This window comes from Dendronephthya gigantea, unplaced genomic scaffold (assembly GCF_004324835.1).
Source record: "Dendronephthya gigantea isolate DGI-Jeju-01 unplaced genomic scaffold, DenGig_1.0 000014F, whole genome shotgun sequence".
Lineage (NCBI taxonomy): Eukaryota > Metazoa > Cnidaria > Anthozoa > Malacalcyonacea > Nephtheidae > Dendronephthya > Dendronephthya gigantea.
In genome coordinates this window covers 217,147-231,649 of record NW_021163024.1, presented here as the reverse complement: position 1 = coordinate 231,649, position 14,503 = coordinate 217,147, and the positions used below count along the sequence as shown (strand labels likewise).

At 37.6% G+C, this 14,503-nt stretch overlaps 1 protein-coding gene across 2 annotated transcripts in view; it reads right to left on the bottom strand.

Moving 5' to 3' along the window:
- LOC114519688 overlaps positions 1 to 14,503 on the bottom strand; it is a 57,195-nt gene that overhangs the window by 29,272 nt on the left and 13,420 nt on the right. For both annotated transcript variants that reach the window (XM_028539858.1, XM_028539857.1), the window contains exons 2-4: positions 2,808 to 3,021; positions 1,154 to 1,485; positions 187 to 327 (exon numbers count right to left, since the gene is read on the bottom strand). In XM_028539858.1, the coding sequence (XP_028395659.1) occupies positions 187 to 327; positions 1,154 to 1,485; positions 2,808 to 2,991 (657 nt within the window). In that variant the 5' untranslated portion in view covers positions 2,992 to 3,021. The remainder of the gene's footprint in view (positions 1 to 186; positions 328 to 1,153; positions 1,486 to 2,807; positions 3,022 to 14,503) is intronic.

Genomic DNA, 14,503 nt, shown 5'->3' with positions numbered 1-14,503 from the left:
AGCAAAATTAAACGGTTGTAAATGCCATCATTTCATCCGTGAAGATTTTTCAAATAATTTGACACATAGGAACTGGTAAGGCTAAATAAAACTGATTTGCGTAATAACTTTAGACAAACTGTACATATAAGTGATCAAACAAGTTGTGGTTATAAATAATGGATATTTAAAGGATGGGTAACTTACCCGATCACTTTGAACTCCCCCTGCATTACTGCTGTTAATGACATAAACAAAACAAAACGCGGTCAGAAGATAATCATTCACAACATCATCTAAAACATTTGATTCGCCAATTCCTGGACTGTCAACAATGACTATGTTATTCTATAAAAACAAATGAAAAATTGCAAATTCTCATTACATCGCTTCGCTTGTCAGTTCGGCGGGAAAAGTCCCGTGTTTCTGTACAGTTATAGAAACACGCTTCTTGACCAATCAGAAGGCGGGTCTATAAATATTATATTATAAATGCAGTTAATAAACTATCAAATATGGATAATTCTACCCGGCAATTACAGTAAACGTCCACATATCAATAAACGCGTGTATTTTCTTTCAAAACACTAAATGTGGCTTTTACAGTTAACAAATTGCGCAAGAAAGCACAACCTGATAACGACACATTTCGAATTGAATCAAATTATCCTGACAGTAGCACGGATGGATGAGCGAACTTTAAACTAATAGTGACACAAATTTCAGTAGAAAGGTATGAAACAATGGCAAATGGTAAAGATATAGGTAAAGATATCCCTTATCTTGTGGACGTTTTGCTGTAACCCTGTAATTGCATGATGAATTTCTTAAACACTAACTGCATGTATTTGTCGCACAATATCAAAACAATTTACACCCAAGACTATAATATGTATGGTGACGTTAGACGAATTTATACACGATGCACGCTATAAAAAATTGCTATTTACTGCCTGCTGCACAAAATAGGATTTTCCCTCTCGCGAGTCGCGTGGCTTTCACGATTAATGTGCACCTCCCTAGCGGTGTATACATATAGTCGCCGCTGTTGTTATGGACTACAAAAATTAATATTCAGCGTTCTAGCAGTGATTACGAGGAGGGCGGTGTCCAAAATGAAAGCAAAATGTAATATCTACTGGTAAATATTAAATTGAATTAATCTCTTGATTACCTTAAGCAAATCGTGAGGCCAAAATAGTTCACATTTTTTGAAGGGTGATCCTTTTTCAAGGTCACCCCTTTGATTCAAATATTCTGCCAGTTGATCAAGATAGCTCTGTCCTTCTGCTGGGTCTCGTAAGATAAGCTCTTCTTTGGTTGTCGTCTCGGATTGTAAGGTACGCTTCTCTGGTTTCTGCTCATCTTTGTAATATGCTACAAGCTTTCTTACCTCTCCATATCTTAATTCACAAATAGTTGCTGTCGCAGGCAGGTTACAAGATGGAAGAATTTCTTCTCCAAGGATTAGGTTGATGAAACTACTTTTTCCGGCGCTAGTCTCACCTGGATGGTAAAAATGAATAAAATATAATTGACTTTTCACCTTCGACTGCATGATTTGGAGTTTCTCGTGTATTTGGATAGAAAGTATTTGCTATTTTTAATTTAAGGGATAAATATCTCGAAGGTTATGCGTCTGAGATATTTTCCCTACATGTCATTCTATTAGGCCTAGCATTCTAAACGGGGAATTTTGGTTAAAGCAATACAAAATTTCGATTGTTAAGATATGATTTTCAATAGACACGGCTTTCATGGAAAACAGGTTCAACTATATTAATGTATATAGGCTTGTACTTTTATCTTCATTATTTTTTTTGTAGCTGAAGCTCCCGTCTTAGACAAAGGTTGATTGGATTGCATTGGATTGAGCTGTCGCTATATTACTTAGCCTTCGGCTAAACGAAGTACAATTATTTTAGTTTATCACAATTTAGAGTTTGTACTAAAAATTTGTTAAATTACCTCTTTTAATTTTTGAGAAATCGTTTTTTAATTGTATAAGCAAAATGAGATTATTCGTTTGCTAAAAAAACGAAATCACTGGAAAGGTTTGGCATATATTCAAAAATTATGGAGATCAATGCAATATAACAATGAGATAACAGAATATACTAATAAAACACTTTTGTTAAAAACCTAATCAATAAAATGTTTTCTTAAATTCTCGTACTCTTTAAATAATCATTTCGAAGAGAAAAGATATCCAGGATTGATTATGGAAACTTTTCAAATTGTATCCTATAAAATTTTCAAAACAATTTAAATGGTAATTCTTTTCTATGGTACCCGCATATTTAATTGCGAAGATCAATAATTAAAATAGATCATGACAATTCTTGATATAAAAAGCGCATACGAAATAGTTCGGCATGCTTCTTTCCTCAAATACCATATAACCTCCAAACCACTCAATCCACATGCATAGATTTCCTAACTTCATGCTCACACCCCCTATGCTTAACTAATTTCGTTTAACCGAGGCGAGCCCGGGGTTGCTGCATGCATGTATTTCTAGTTACATATGAAATAATTTACACAACAAAGTATAGCACAACTAAAACAAATGTCGAATTTTCCTTGCCATAATGTGATATTTTACAAAATTCAAGGTAGTAATGTACTTTCGCTTAGAATTTTCTGCAGAAAATTCTGGTTTTAGTAGTCACGGTGAAAAGTTTATTCTTCAAAATTTCCCACTGTGACTATTAAGACCAGAATTTCCTATCACGGCTTGTTTCGTCATTATACATAAGCTCTATCATAATGGTATTCATAATTTGAGATACTTTTACTGTTGACATTTTATTAGTAATATTACCTACCTGCAATAAGAACAACATATTCTTTAACTTGAAGCTTATTCATCCTTAGCTGAATTTCACCAACGATGTTTTTAACGCAAAACTTGGTATTTAAACTCTGCAGCATTTTCTCGTCACAAGTTTTTAAAGCATCTTCCACCCTCTTATAGAGACTCAGTAATTCTGTCCGCTTCCATACATCCATGTTTTTTGCATCTGAAAATACGGAAAATGCCTGAAAATAAAAGGGAAAATACTTGTAGCCACATCTTTTATACCAAATATTTTTAAACATAATATTTTTAAACTAGAAATAATGCATGCAGCAACCCCGCGTCATTTCAAACGAAGCAAAATATTTCCTGAGTTAGCCAGACTTAACCCTCTAAACTTTGCCGATGAAGCCGATGTTTGAAATTATATTCGGAAACAAACACAGTCATATAAAAAATGAAGTGAAATCGCCCACTTTTCTGCATGCTGCATTGGCTACGTTGCAGTTGAATGCAGTCTATAGACTCTCACAGTTTAAGTGAGAGTTAATACTTCACTATAGCTAAACCTTCAAACACTCCCCAAACGTCGAATTTTTTTTCGATTATTGAATTTATGCAGTGATTTCAGTCGACTCTATAAAAAGTGATATTTGTTGTTTCTCCATATTTAAACAGCTAAACACCAGTCCAAAATAGGCTTTTAATCGAAGCCGGCGGTAAAAACTACTAATGAATTAAAGGAATACTAAATGGTTTTCCGTGCAGGATTACGTGATACTGCACTTCGGAAATTGCTCGACTTTCGGAAAGCGTGAAAAAACACTCGCCGTTTTCTTTATAAAATAACTACAATGAGACGACAGTCAAATTTCCCGCGCGAAGCGGCATTATAAACTTTCCGTGCAGGATTGTCTTATACTGCACGCAAACGAACCAATCAAATTGCGTGTTTCATTGTAGTTATTATATAAATAATATTAACTATTTGCAAGGATTACTTATTACAGATACAATAGACAATACATACAAACATTTTCTTACGTCTTTGCTGGATACCAAGGTATGCTAAAATCTCCGATCACATGCATGTAAAAAGAGGAAAAAATAAACCGCGTGCAGTGCTTTCGTTCAATGTGATTGCTTTTTTAAAAGCTCAAAAACAGTGAACTCAAATAGATTTGGAACGATAGATAACTAAATACTTTCGGGGTCTGAATGGTTGAAGCCAAACATAGCGCCAGTAATGGACATCTCCCCCCGGAAACGACCGCATGCTAAATTGCTTTGGCGTCCGATCCCGACGTTCGAAGCGAAGGAATTGCCGTGAAAATATAAATTTGTCTTTTGCTTTGTTATTTTTGGCGAATGTTTGCCATAATGTCACCTGGTTTATTTCAAAGCAAACAAATATATTTTATACATATATTTGGTGATAATAAATACTCTTGTTTTTAAACTTTTTTTTTCTCTCCACAAGGGCCCAATTTTTACCAAACTAAGAAAGTAGTATTTAAGAACAATATACACTATTTTTGTGGTTTGAAGATCTAGGTGTACCCCAAACTTTCAAAAAACGCGCGAATTTTTTGTCATTTTCGTGTTTACTTCAATATTATTTCGTAATGGCAGCATTTTTGTTAAATCTGGTTACACATTTGAGAAATTCAGTCATCATTCTTCGGCTTTACGTATATTATACGAAGCTAGTGCAAGATTTAATATGAAAACTTCATCGATTTAAAGATGTTTATATTTTTAAAAAAATATATAAAAAAGTTTGGGTCTACCTGCAAACTGAGCACAAAGTCGGCTTCAATTTCTCCCCCTCAGTTATCGTTCCAGATGTATTAGAGTTCACTGCTCCAAACAGACTGGGTATGCATGAGCTTGATTTAAATAGTTTGTGACGTAATATCACAATATTTGTTATATCAAGACTCCGAATTGCATTTTCAATAACTCGTTTTGAAGTTACAACGATTATTTAAAGCATTAAATAGTCGGTTAGGTCTTCGCATTATCTCATACCTAGTGTAAAAGTTGGTTCCGGGCAGGTAGGCTTTTTTCGAGCTCACCTGCTGTTCCGAACTCACCGCGGTGAATTGATCGGCAAATTGATCGCACCAAAAATTGATCGGCAAAATCAATAAGCATTGGTAAATCAATAAAGTTGAATGTTTAACCTTTTCCCAGTTTTATGTATACCGTTTCATTTGATTCCACATTTCATTTTCAATTTTTTTAAAAGAATAGCTTGCAAAATGACAGTTAAATTGCTGACGTTTTTCATTGAAATGCAAACTTTTTGTCTTAGCCAATCAGCAAGTTGCTGATTACTGGTCTTTATTCGTTCAAATTTTGCGCATGCGTTTAAGTATACCATGACCATTGAAAGTCTAAAATGTCTAAGTTTCCTTATAATGTTTTTATCATAATAATTTATAAAAGAGTTCCTTAAGCGATTCGTACTTGCAGGTGGAACTTATAAAGTTCTTTTTTTCCCGTAATTTTCTATTGCCTGCTTAGGATGGTAGAAATTTGGCAAGCTTGTGGTCAGCATTTGATACAATATCATTGAAGAGTTTATCGGACAAATATTCGCGTCTATATTCCAGGGTGGAGATACCAGCTTTGAAAAGAGCATCACTATAGGACAGGTCTGGATACATTGTGCTCAATGCTCTCTTTTGTATACGTTCAATATCTTTTGCAAGATATTGTGGCAAGGAACTATGAAATAATTAGCATGCATATTCGAGAACAGACTTAATGCAGCTACAGTAAAATTTGACTAAGTCTCCCGAAGCCACATCAGTACGTTAGTAGATTACCTCCCCCCCCCATATACTGATGAAAAGGATGCCGTCAATGACGTCACAATGGGTGTGCATGGGGGTGCCACGTGAACATTTCGTGGGGATACATAATAGTTTCGCGTGAACATCATAGATGATGCATTTTGCGTACAATGACGTCATACTAAATGTACACGGGAGTTTCACGTGTACATTATGCGTTTGATGTGCGTGGTGTTTATAGGGTATGATATAGGAATCAAAATCAGATTTTAGTATGGATTATTTATTATTTCGATTTGTTGAAAAATCATGGTACAGTTCGATTTGTCTCTAAAATAATTTTTTTTAATATAATTTAGGTACTCTACGACTATTAAAAAGATAGTGATTTAGGATTGTTCTAAAGTCTTTTGTTCTAAAGGCACTTAGACTTACGGTTCGTTGTATTTTGATCAAATACGCAATAATCAATAAGTAAAAATTAATGTTTGAGGGAAATAAGAACGAGTTTAGTAGAAACATCTGATCACGTCTCAGCATGCAGTCGGTGACTTCTATCCACCAATTATTATCGTAACTCATCGGCTATGACGTTTCGCCAATGTACACGTCGTACCCGATTGGTTCTTTGACGTTCAGTCTTTTTCCTCCAAGTCAGCTTGGAGCCGTGACTCAAGATCAAAAAAGCAGGACCTTGCTTCTTTACAAGAAACGCGAGTCATTCCCAATTCCTTGAACAGAAAATTCCTCTTAACTGAAAGCCATCCATGTCGATTATTCTGACAATGTTCTCCATCGCTTGTGTGGTGATTTATGTGACGGGGTTTATTCGCTCCATGTATTTATTATATCTATGTACGTAGGGGGCGCTGATGTGGTGTATACGTTGACAATTTGCGCGGGCATTGTATACACATACCGGATACATGTGGATAATGAAACAATGTATATACGTAAACAACGCGTGTTGTCTACGTTGACATTTTGCGCGGGCATTGTATTATTTGTATACGCATACAAGATACATGTGGATAATGAAACAATGTATATACGTAGACGACGCTAATGTGGTATACGTTGACATTTTGCGTGAGGATGAGTCATGTACAGTTTATGGCTTTATGCGATGAGCACTTGCGCATAACTGCTCATGAGCACATGCTCATCTGCTCATAGAACTTCATTATACTGTTCGGTAACAAGACACTCCCAGGGGAGGTTTTTGTTAGTAAAATGAAAATTAATGTATGACCTAGCATGGGAAATAAAAAAATTTCAGACATGGATGATTTTAACATTTATTTGTCTTGCAATTGTCTGGGAATTAGTTACATGCAGCAATAGAAAATAATTACTTCTAAATCGTTATCGCTTTTTGCCCGTTTGCCATGGTTTCCTTAAGAAAGGTTTAGTAAACCATTTGGCTGAGTTTAAATTCTAATCTTCATCATCATTATCGTCATCATCATCACTGCTTTATTTTCTTTCACATCTTCAATCTCGTGGTCGTTTAAAAGCCTTTTAATGAGGAACTTTCTCAAATCAACTGCAGCTTCTATTGCTTCTTCTGGGTCAAATCATCATTTTGAATAAACGCATCTTTTGTGTGCATTATTTTCTTATGTGCTGGATCTTTCTTTATTTGTCTCATCCACAAAAGGCGCTCTAAGTAGATATTTCTAACTCTTTCTGGAGTCTAGGCATAACATTGAAGTAAGCTTTCTCTTTAGCGGTATGTTCATCGAGACCACTGCTTATAAGACTTTCTTCCATTTCCTCAAAAGCAGTGTTACTTCTCTGTTTTGCTTCCTCTATTAACGGTATCCAGGGGTCCATTTCTTCTTCAGATTCTGAGTCAGACACTGTCGAACTTCCAGACTGATGAGTTGAAGTGGTCAAGACATCATCTTGGAATTCTCTTTCTTGACTGTCCAAGTCTGTTTGAGATATGTTTTTTTTCTTTTTCTCGTAGTGGACAGTCTTCCCGTTCGTGTCTGCGCTGATTGTAACCGCGGCTAAAGTATCTTCCGCAAAATTGACAGCTCATTCCCTTACCACTGGAGGAGTGGGAATGCCTTGTTATCGAACAGTAATGCAGTTTTATGAGCAAACGAGCATGTGCTCATGAGCAGTTATGAGCATGTGCTCATCTGCTCATCGCAGTTATGAGCATGTGCTCATCTGCTCATCGCATTAAACTGTACCCGGTTCATTGAGATTTTTTAGGCCCAAACTCCTATAGTTAAGAATGCAAGAATGTGCTTATAACTGCTCATGAGCACATGCATGCTCATTGGTCCATCGGCCAAAATCATAGATACTTGATTTTTGAATAGATTGATATTGATTCAGTGTCTTTTTCAAGCTTTTGTATAGCAAATACAAGTGCTCGAGCAAAGCACATTTTTTCAGTGTTATTAATACGTATTATTATATGGCAAGCGCTTGTTTTGGTTAATTCTGCAATTTGATTGGCTGCTGACAGGTCCGGATTTCCCCGTATTGCCCACGGGCAATACGCAATTCTTATTGCCCTGTGAAAACAAGGCAAAACTCACGGCTAAAACTAACTAAATTTAAACTGAAAAACAGATTAAATTCTTAAACGGAAAATAATGAATTTGAAGTAAAAATAATAAATTTATATTTTACAAAATAGAGCGGTTTTTTTCACTTTAGGCCGATGTTTTGGTGTCGTGTGCCCGGATGAGATTGATCATTAATCATTACAATGTCTGCATGAAATATGCCATATAATAAAAAACTTACTAACTTCGACTGTTCGGTCTGTACGGTAAAATATCAAACCTCGGTCTTGGTGTATTGACCTCGCTATCGCTCGGTCAATACGGCACGACCTCGGTTTGATATTTTACCGTACAGACCTCACTCTCAGTCAGTAACTTATAATTGATCGCTTGCTGATCAAGTAAATTGATCTCATGTCGCGCCTCCTTTTAACGTTAAGAATATAATGATTTATACGACAAACAAATTTTATCAACAAGACTCCCATCATCGATGTATTATTTATTGTCAATAAATCCTTAGAATATACACCTGTGCCAAATCTTTTTTATAATTTCTTGATGTGTAAATACTTGATTATGGTATTTTTTAAGATCACAAACGTTTATCACTTAGTACATGAATGTCTACCTTGTCAACATAGTGCTTAAAAACGGCATATTTGAGTTCAATGTACCCGTGATGCACGCATGCGCACCAAATCTTTCGAACAAAATCTTTATTTGTAAATGTTTCCTTTTCATTAAAAACAACCTTCCATTCATTTTCTTCCTCTTCTTCAACAGCGTGGATAGTATCTTGTTTTCAAAGCTGGATAAGGTCATGTAAATAATTGGATACACGGCATCTTCTCCCCAATAAAAGATTAAGTCAACTACTTCCACCATCTGTAAGGTAAATGAAACACTCTGCTCTTTAAATCTTGTCTGTGATCCGTACGGAACGTGGTTCTCCAATTGATGCGTGTGTACTTGTGCATTTCGATTGCACTAACACGGAGTTTTATATCGCTGAGACGCCGGGTAAAAGCTTGCGAATGCGTGACCCTTCCTCCGCATATTTGTGCCTGAGCTTTATCAAAATAAGTACATGATTGCTCTTTACACTTTATATCTAGTGAGAGATTAAAGCTCATTTTAAATTGAACGAGTTATTCAATCTAATCGGGAATTCAGATTAAATGACTCAGTAAATGTTAATATTGTGAAACGTTGAGATGCCCAACGGAGGCGCGACATGAGATCAATTTACTTGATCAGCAAGCGATCAATTATACCTATTAATAACACTGACAAAATGTGTTTAGCTCGAGCACTTGTATTTGCTATATAAAAGCTTGAAAAAGACACTGAAGGACCGATGAGCATGTGCTCATGAGCAGTTATAAGCACATTCTTGCATTCTTAACTATAGGAGTTTGGGCCTAAAAAATCTCAATGAACCGGGTACAGTTTTATGCGATGAGCAGATGAGCACATGCTCATAACTGCGATGAGCAGATGAGCACATGCTCATAACTGCTCATGAGCACATGCTCGTTTGCTCATAAAACTGCATTACTGTTCGATAACAAGGCATTCCCACTCCTCCAGTGGTAAGGGAATGAGCTGTCAATTTTGCGGAAGATACTTTAGCCGCGGTTACAATCAGCGCAGACACGAACGGGAAGACTGTCCACTACGAGAAAAAGAAAAAAAACATGTCTCAAACAGACTTGGACAGTCAAGAAAGAGAATTCCAAGATGATGTCTTGACCACTTCAACTCATCAGTCTGGAAGTTCGACAGTGTCTGACTCAGAATCTGAAGAAGAAATGGACCCCTGGATACCGTTAATAGAGGAAGCAAAACAGAGAAGTAACACTGCTTTTGAGGAAATGGAAGAAAGTCTTATAAGCAGTGGTCTCGATGAACATACCGCTAAAGAGAAAGCTTACTTCAATGTTATGCCTAGACTCCAGAAAGAGTTAGAAAATATCTACTTAGAGCGCCTTTTGTGGATGAGACAAATAAAGAAAGATCCAGCACATAAGAAAATAATGCACACAAAAGATGCGTTTATTCAAAATGATGATTTTGACCCAGAAGAAGCAATAGAAGCTGCAGTTGATTTGAGAAAGTTCCTCATTAAAAGGCTTTTAAACGACCACGAGATTGAAGATGTGAAAGAAAATAAAAGCAGTGATGATGATGACGATAATGATGATGAAGATTAGAATTTAAACTCAGCCAAATGGTTTACTAAACCTTTCTTAAGGAAACCATGGCAAACGGGCAAAAAGCGATAACGATTTAGAAGTAATTATTTTCTATTGCTGCATGTAACTAATTCCCAGACAATTGCAAGACAAATAAATATTAAAATCATCCATGTCTGAAATTTTTTTTATTTCCCATGCTAGGTCATACATTAATTTTCATTTTACTAACAAAAACCTTCCCTGGGAGTGTCTTGTTACCGAACAGTATAATGAAGTTCTATGAGCAGATGAGCATGTGCTCATGAGCAGTTATGCGCAAGTGCTCATCGCATAAAGCCATAAACTGTACATGACTCATCCTCACGCAAAATGTCAACGTATACACCACATTAGCGTCGTCTACGTATATACATTGTTTCATTATCCACATGTATCTTGTATGCGTATACAAATAATACAATGCCCGCGCAAAATGTCAACGTAGACAACACGCGTTGTTTACGTATATACATTGTTTCATTATCCACATGTATCCGGTATGTGCATACAATGCCCGCGCAAATTGTCAACGTATACACCACATCAGCGCCCCCTACGTATATAGATATAATAAATACATGGAGCGAATAAACCCCGTCACATAAATCACCACACAAGCGATGGAGAACATTGTCAGAATAATCGACATGGATGGCTTTCAGTTAAGAGGAATTTTCTGTTCAAGGAATTGGGAATGACTCGCGTTTCTTGTAAAGAAGCAAGGTCCTGCTTTTTTGATCTTGAGTCACGGCTCCAAGCTGACTTGGAGGAAAAAGACTGAACGTCAAAGAACCAATCGGGTACAACGTGTACATTGGCGAAACGTCATAGCCGATGAGTTACGATAATAATTGGTGGATAGAAGTCACCGACTGCATGCTGAGACGTGATCAGATGTTTCTACTAAACTCGTTCTTATTTCCCTTGTCGGAAACTTTATTATAATTACGTTATATTGTCGCGCGAGACGGGCGCGCGGGTTTAGACATTCGGATAGTTCCGGTTAAAACCGGAAAACTGTAACTTGAGAGCAGGGAGAAATGTGAGTTGTGTGAAGGCAGTTTCGTAAATAAAAGGGAAAAATGATGACATTTACAAATGCTTTTCTTGTGTTGGGAACCTAGGGAGGCAGTTCCTGACAACTGGCACCTCCATGACGGGATTTGTGGGATTTTAAGCTCGAACAAGAGCAAGAACCTAGCAACTTTATCGAGTGACAAATCGAAAGTAAACGACAGCGTATATACTACAGTGATATACGACCGGTATTTATCGAGTGAATTATATATATATCTCAACAAACGAAGTGAAAGGAAAGCATGGAGATAAAACTACAAGAGCTTGACGGGAAACTACGAACATTAAAATTTACGTTGGGTAAAATCGAACAAGAAACCGAAACGGGAAACCTCGAAGTGATAGCTAGACATGAAGCGTCAATCAAAAGTAAAATGGAAGCGACTTACGCCTTAAAAGATGACATTATAGAAATGAAATTCAACGAGAAGCAAACGGAAGAGGAAGTGCAAGCATGGCGCGTCGGCATTGAAGGAACTTTAAAAGCAGCCGATGAGAAATTGGTGAATTTAAAACGGCTAAAAGAGAATATAGCGAAGGAGAACCAAGCCATGGAATTGGCCGAATCAGTTAAACAAGAAAGGGCAATTGAGGACGAAAAACATGAACGGAAAATGAGCCGTGAACGTGAATTTTATGAACAAGAGCTAAAGTTTTGAAAGGTATTGGCAGAGGATCAACAAATTCAAGTGAAGAAAGTGACGTCGTCAAAATTACCAAAGCTCACTACTTCGCAGTTTGATGGGCAATGTGCAAATTGGCCACATTTCTGGAACAAATTTGTTGCTGAAATTGATGGTGCCGATCTGTCAGCAGTTACGAAATTTACGTATTTGAAAGAGTTTCTCAAGCCGAAGGTGAGAGCTGATGTTGATGGGGTGCCTCTAACAGTAGAGGGGTATGAAAGGGCAAAAAAGTCTTGAAAGGGGAATACGGCAAACCCAGTGAAATTGTAAATGCCTATGTTCAGAACATTCTCGAGTTACCAGTAGTGAAAAGTACTGACCCAGGTGAGATAAACAATTTTTATAAAATTTTGCTCTTTAACGTACAGTCACTGGAGACAATGGGAAAAGTAGAGCGAGTAAATGGGATGACTCGGAGTGTACTTGATAAGTTACCTGGGATAAAGAGTGATCTAGTCAGAGGCCAAGGGAATTGGCACGAATGGGATTTAGCACATCTTGTTAGAGCTGTAAAACTTTGGAGAGATGTAAACCATAGTGATAGTGATACAGAGATAGTCAAGGACGGGGACAAGAAGAGACGGAAGTTGAGCAAACGAGAAAGTCTTTTTAATGCCAATACCCGTAAACGATCCGGTGTGTATTGTGATGATGTCAGCCATGGTTCTCGAGAGTGTACACAAGTAGTGAGTGCAGATGAAAGAAAAGGGGTTCTAGCCAAAAAGAAATTATGTTTCTCTTGCACAGGCCCAAAACACCGAGCAAATGAGTGTCGAAGCACCAGCACTTGTCAGAAGTATAACCTTAAACATCACACTTCGATATGCACCGCGAAGGAAAGCCTCAAGGTAGCGACGGGGGGGGGGTTATACCAAGTTGTTGATGTAAACGTAGAGGGTGTGATATGTCGGGCACTACTTGACACCGGAGCTGGAAGCTCTTATGCCTCTGCTGCCCTCTTGGACAAACTTCCAAGACGATTTCAGGCCAAAGAAGTGCGGCAAATAAAAATGATGTTGGGTTCAACTACTCGTGAAGTATCTATTTCTACTATCAGAGTGGGAGCTGCTGATGACAGTTTCAAGATGGATGTTGAAGTGACAAGGGTCGAACGGGGAAACCTACTAATGATCGCCAACCCGAACTACCAGGCTCTGGTTGAGTCTTATGGCCATCTCGAGAGAGTATGTATGGAAGACAAAGATTCTAAACCACGACTACCAGTACATCTCATCTTGGGTGCCAGCGCATATGCAGCCATTAAGACAGCAGAACCACCTCGTGTAGGTTGCCCTGGACAACCGGTGGCGGAGAAGACCAGGTTCGGATGGACACTGATGTCTCCAGGAAAGGAATTTGACCACTCAAAGTTGCTTCTAACTCTGACAAGTCAATCACATTACGAGAACGTGTGTAGACTGGATGTGTTGGGGATAGAGGATAAGCCGGAACACGACCAATATGCAGTCCACGCCGAATTTCGTGATGGCTCACACAATTCAAGTAATGGCTCACACAATTCAAGTCAGAATATCTTCTCGCGCTCATGGCCACAGATCTAGGCAAAATGCGCGGAACATAGCTAACCGGCATCGCAACCTTAAATACGTAAATATTAAAAAGAATGATGCTTTGACGGATGTTAACAATATCAATAGATCTAATATGAATAAGTCTGTCCAAAAGTCAGCACCTTGCAACAATCTTCAGTTCGTTCCATCTCTCCTACTGTCCAATACGATGTCAATTGTACCAAAGATTGACGAAATAGCCTATACGATTAGCCTGGAAAACCCTGATATAGCCTTTTTTACAGAGACTTGGCTTAAAGAATCGATACCAGACCAGTCAATTAAGATAAACGGATACCAATTATTTCGACGTGACCGCATTAACAGTTCACATGGGGGAGTTTGTGCGTACATTAAAGACTCTATTGAAAGTAAAATTCTGTTAGATCTCCAAGCGGACGAATACGAAATACTATGGCTACTACTTCGTCCAGAAAGGCTGCCCCGTGGATTCCATAATATAGTTGTAGCGGTTATTTACCATCCACCCAATTCGGATAATAAAGCAATGCTGGATCATCTAAAAAACTCGTTAGAACGTGTTGAAACCATACACACTAATAGTGCGATCATTTTGGCTGGAGACTTCAATCAACTAGAGTTTAAATCAACTGCCAGGTGCTTCCAGCTTAAACACATGGTGACCTTTCCCACAAGAGGTGCAAATACCCTGGATCAAGTGTTTACTAACTTACATAAATTCTACACTGAACCTATTCCTAGCCTTCCATTTGGATTATCCGATCACATAACTATCTTAATATTTCCAACAAGGCGACAAAGAACCGGGTGCCATAAAAGATTAATCAAAGTATGGGATA